This window comes from Manduca sexta, unplaced genomic scaffold (genome assembly GCF_014839805.1).
Source record: "Manduca sexta isolate Smith_Timp_Sample1 unplaced genomic scaffold, JHU_Msex_v1.0 HiC_scaffold_3018, whole genome shotgun sequence".
Classification (NCBI taxonomy): domain Eukaryota; kingdom Metazoa; phylum Arthropoda; class Insecta; order Lepidoptera; family Sphingidae; genus Manduca; species Manduca sexta.
The window spans coordinates 15649-17365 of NW_023594041.1; the positions used below are offsets into that span (position 1 = coordinate 15649).

Below are 1717 nucleotides of genomic sequence, written 5' to 3' on the forward strand. Positions count from 1 at the left end.
TTTATTCCAGCGCAGGAAGCATGTTTCTGGGGCTCTTTTGATCATGAAGAAAGGTTTACAAGCGGTTGTTCCTCGTGAAGCTAGCCGGGCAGTACTAACTGGACAAGTAGCGTATACAGTACTCGATGAAAATGGAATCAGACACTTTGAACCATTACATGTATTCTCAGCTTTAAACCTTAGTCAACCGACTGCGCATCGCTTCTCTATGTACAGCTGCCCCGTCGTTGATGACGACGATGAAAACCTCAGCCAAACATTTACTGGATACTGTAACATTAGCAACAATCAAAGAATAACTAGATTAGGCGGCTGGGGAAGAAAATATAGCGGAGTGCTACTGGACCGAGAAAACACTAGGAGCAGAATGAGCAGCTTAGAGACCACACCAAGTTACAAACGATATTCCTCGAGGTCTATGTCGAGATCTCGCTCTAGTTGTAGCAGAAGTCCCCCTAAGGTAACCCTAAACTAGGATAGTCTTAGAAAATATAAACAATAGTTGCTTTTTCGATACTTAATATTTTTTTTATTTGTTGCAGGTAGAGGATGTGGTGGTAGCGGCTACGGATTACACCGCGACCGCTGATGACGAGGTGTCACTCAAGTCGGGTGACATTGTTGAGGTTCTCGACAGCAAATCCGCTCTTGGATCCAAGTGAGTACACACTATACGTTTGGCATGCGTTACGCACTACTTTGGTTCTATTACCGCGAACACTTTCTGAATCTCGACTCGCTACACCAAACTAAATCAGACCATTACATTCATCTTTCATCGTTGTCTACCCATTTTGTCTAACGACGTTATAATATTTAACCCACATACGTCATGAACAACCAGGAAACCAGTTTGCGTTGGTGATATATTAAGAATGCATCTTTATAGCATTTGATGGGTCACACATTCCGCCGTGGGCTCTAATACTGTACGATTTTAGCTGGAGTTCGTTGCACCGCGGCTTGCCACACGGTGTGATCTAATTTCGCCTATTATTGCACTTGTTTTCTTACCCGACTGCGATGGCCGTAACGTTGTTTATATAGCTCCATAAACACAGATACATCCCCCACGGCTTCTAAACACAAATTTTGACATATTTAGCACAATCATCAACACAAATTATTTTAGATTCGAGTGTCAAAATAGCGGAAACGACGCCATAATGTAGATAGATTTTATAGATAATCATAAGCATGTATCATTATTATTTCGGGTTGATCACGACTAACATAACCTCATTCTGATCTAGTATTTAACTATCACCGCCGAAGTGACTATCTGATGTCATAATGTGAATTATTGGTACAGGTACAGAGGGCGTGTCTATTGTTACGAGAATCATTTCTTCCAAACCAGAGGTCCGTCTCTGGACTATGTGTTTAGTGTGCCCACATACAAAATGTACTATTACTGATTGAAGAAGAAGACGTGAAGATCATCGTCATTTTGTATCATTGTATATATCTCGCTTGCCAAGATTGTATCATTTATATGTTGTGATCAAATATATGTAATGTGATAACATAGTATTCGACGTGCAGCTATAGTTTTTAAGCGGAAAATTCTTGTGCAATATTAATTAAAAGGTATGTAATAAAATTCACAAAACTTGCTGAGTTTCCTTTTAGTGATAATAAAGAGTTAAATATGATTTTATTGTCAATAGAATGAATTAAAGCTTAGCTTTATAGTCATATTGCAATAATGTTTGTA

The 1717-nt window shown here is 39.3% G+C and overlaps 1 protein-coding gene across 1 annotated transcript; it reads left to right on the forward strand.

Annotated features, from left to right (window-relative positions):
* The first annotated feature begins 258 nt into the window (after positions 1-258).
* On the forward strand, positions 259-1423 carry LOC119192635. Its single transcript, XM_037446443.1, has 3 exons — positions 259-460; positions 543-658; positions 1313-1423. Exons 1-3 carry the CDS (start codon positions 368-370, stop codon positions 1416-1418), a joined length of 315 nt encoding a protein of 104 aa, XP_037302340.1. The 5' UTR covers positions 259-367; the 3' UTR covers positions 1419-1423.
* The last annotated feature ends 294 nt before the right edge of the window (positions 1424-1717 follow it).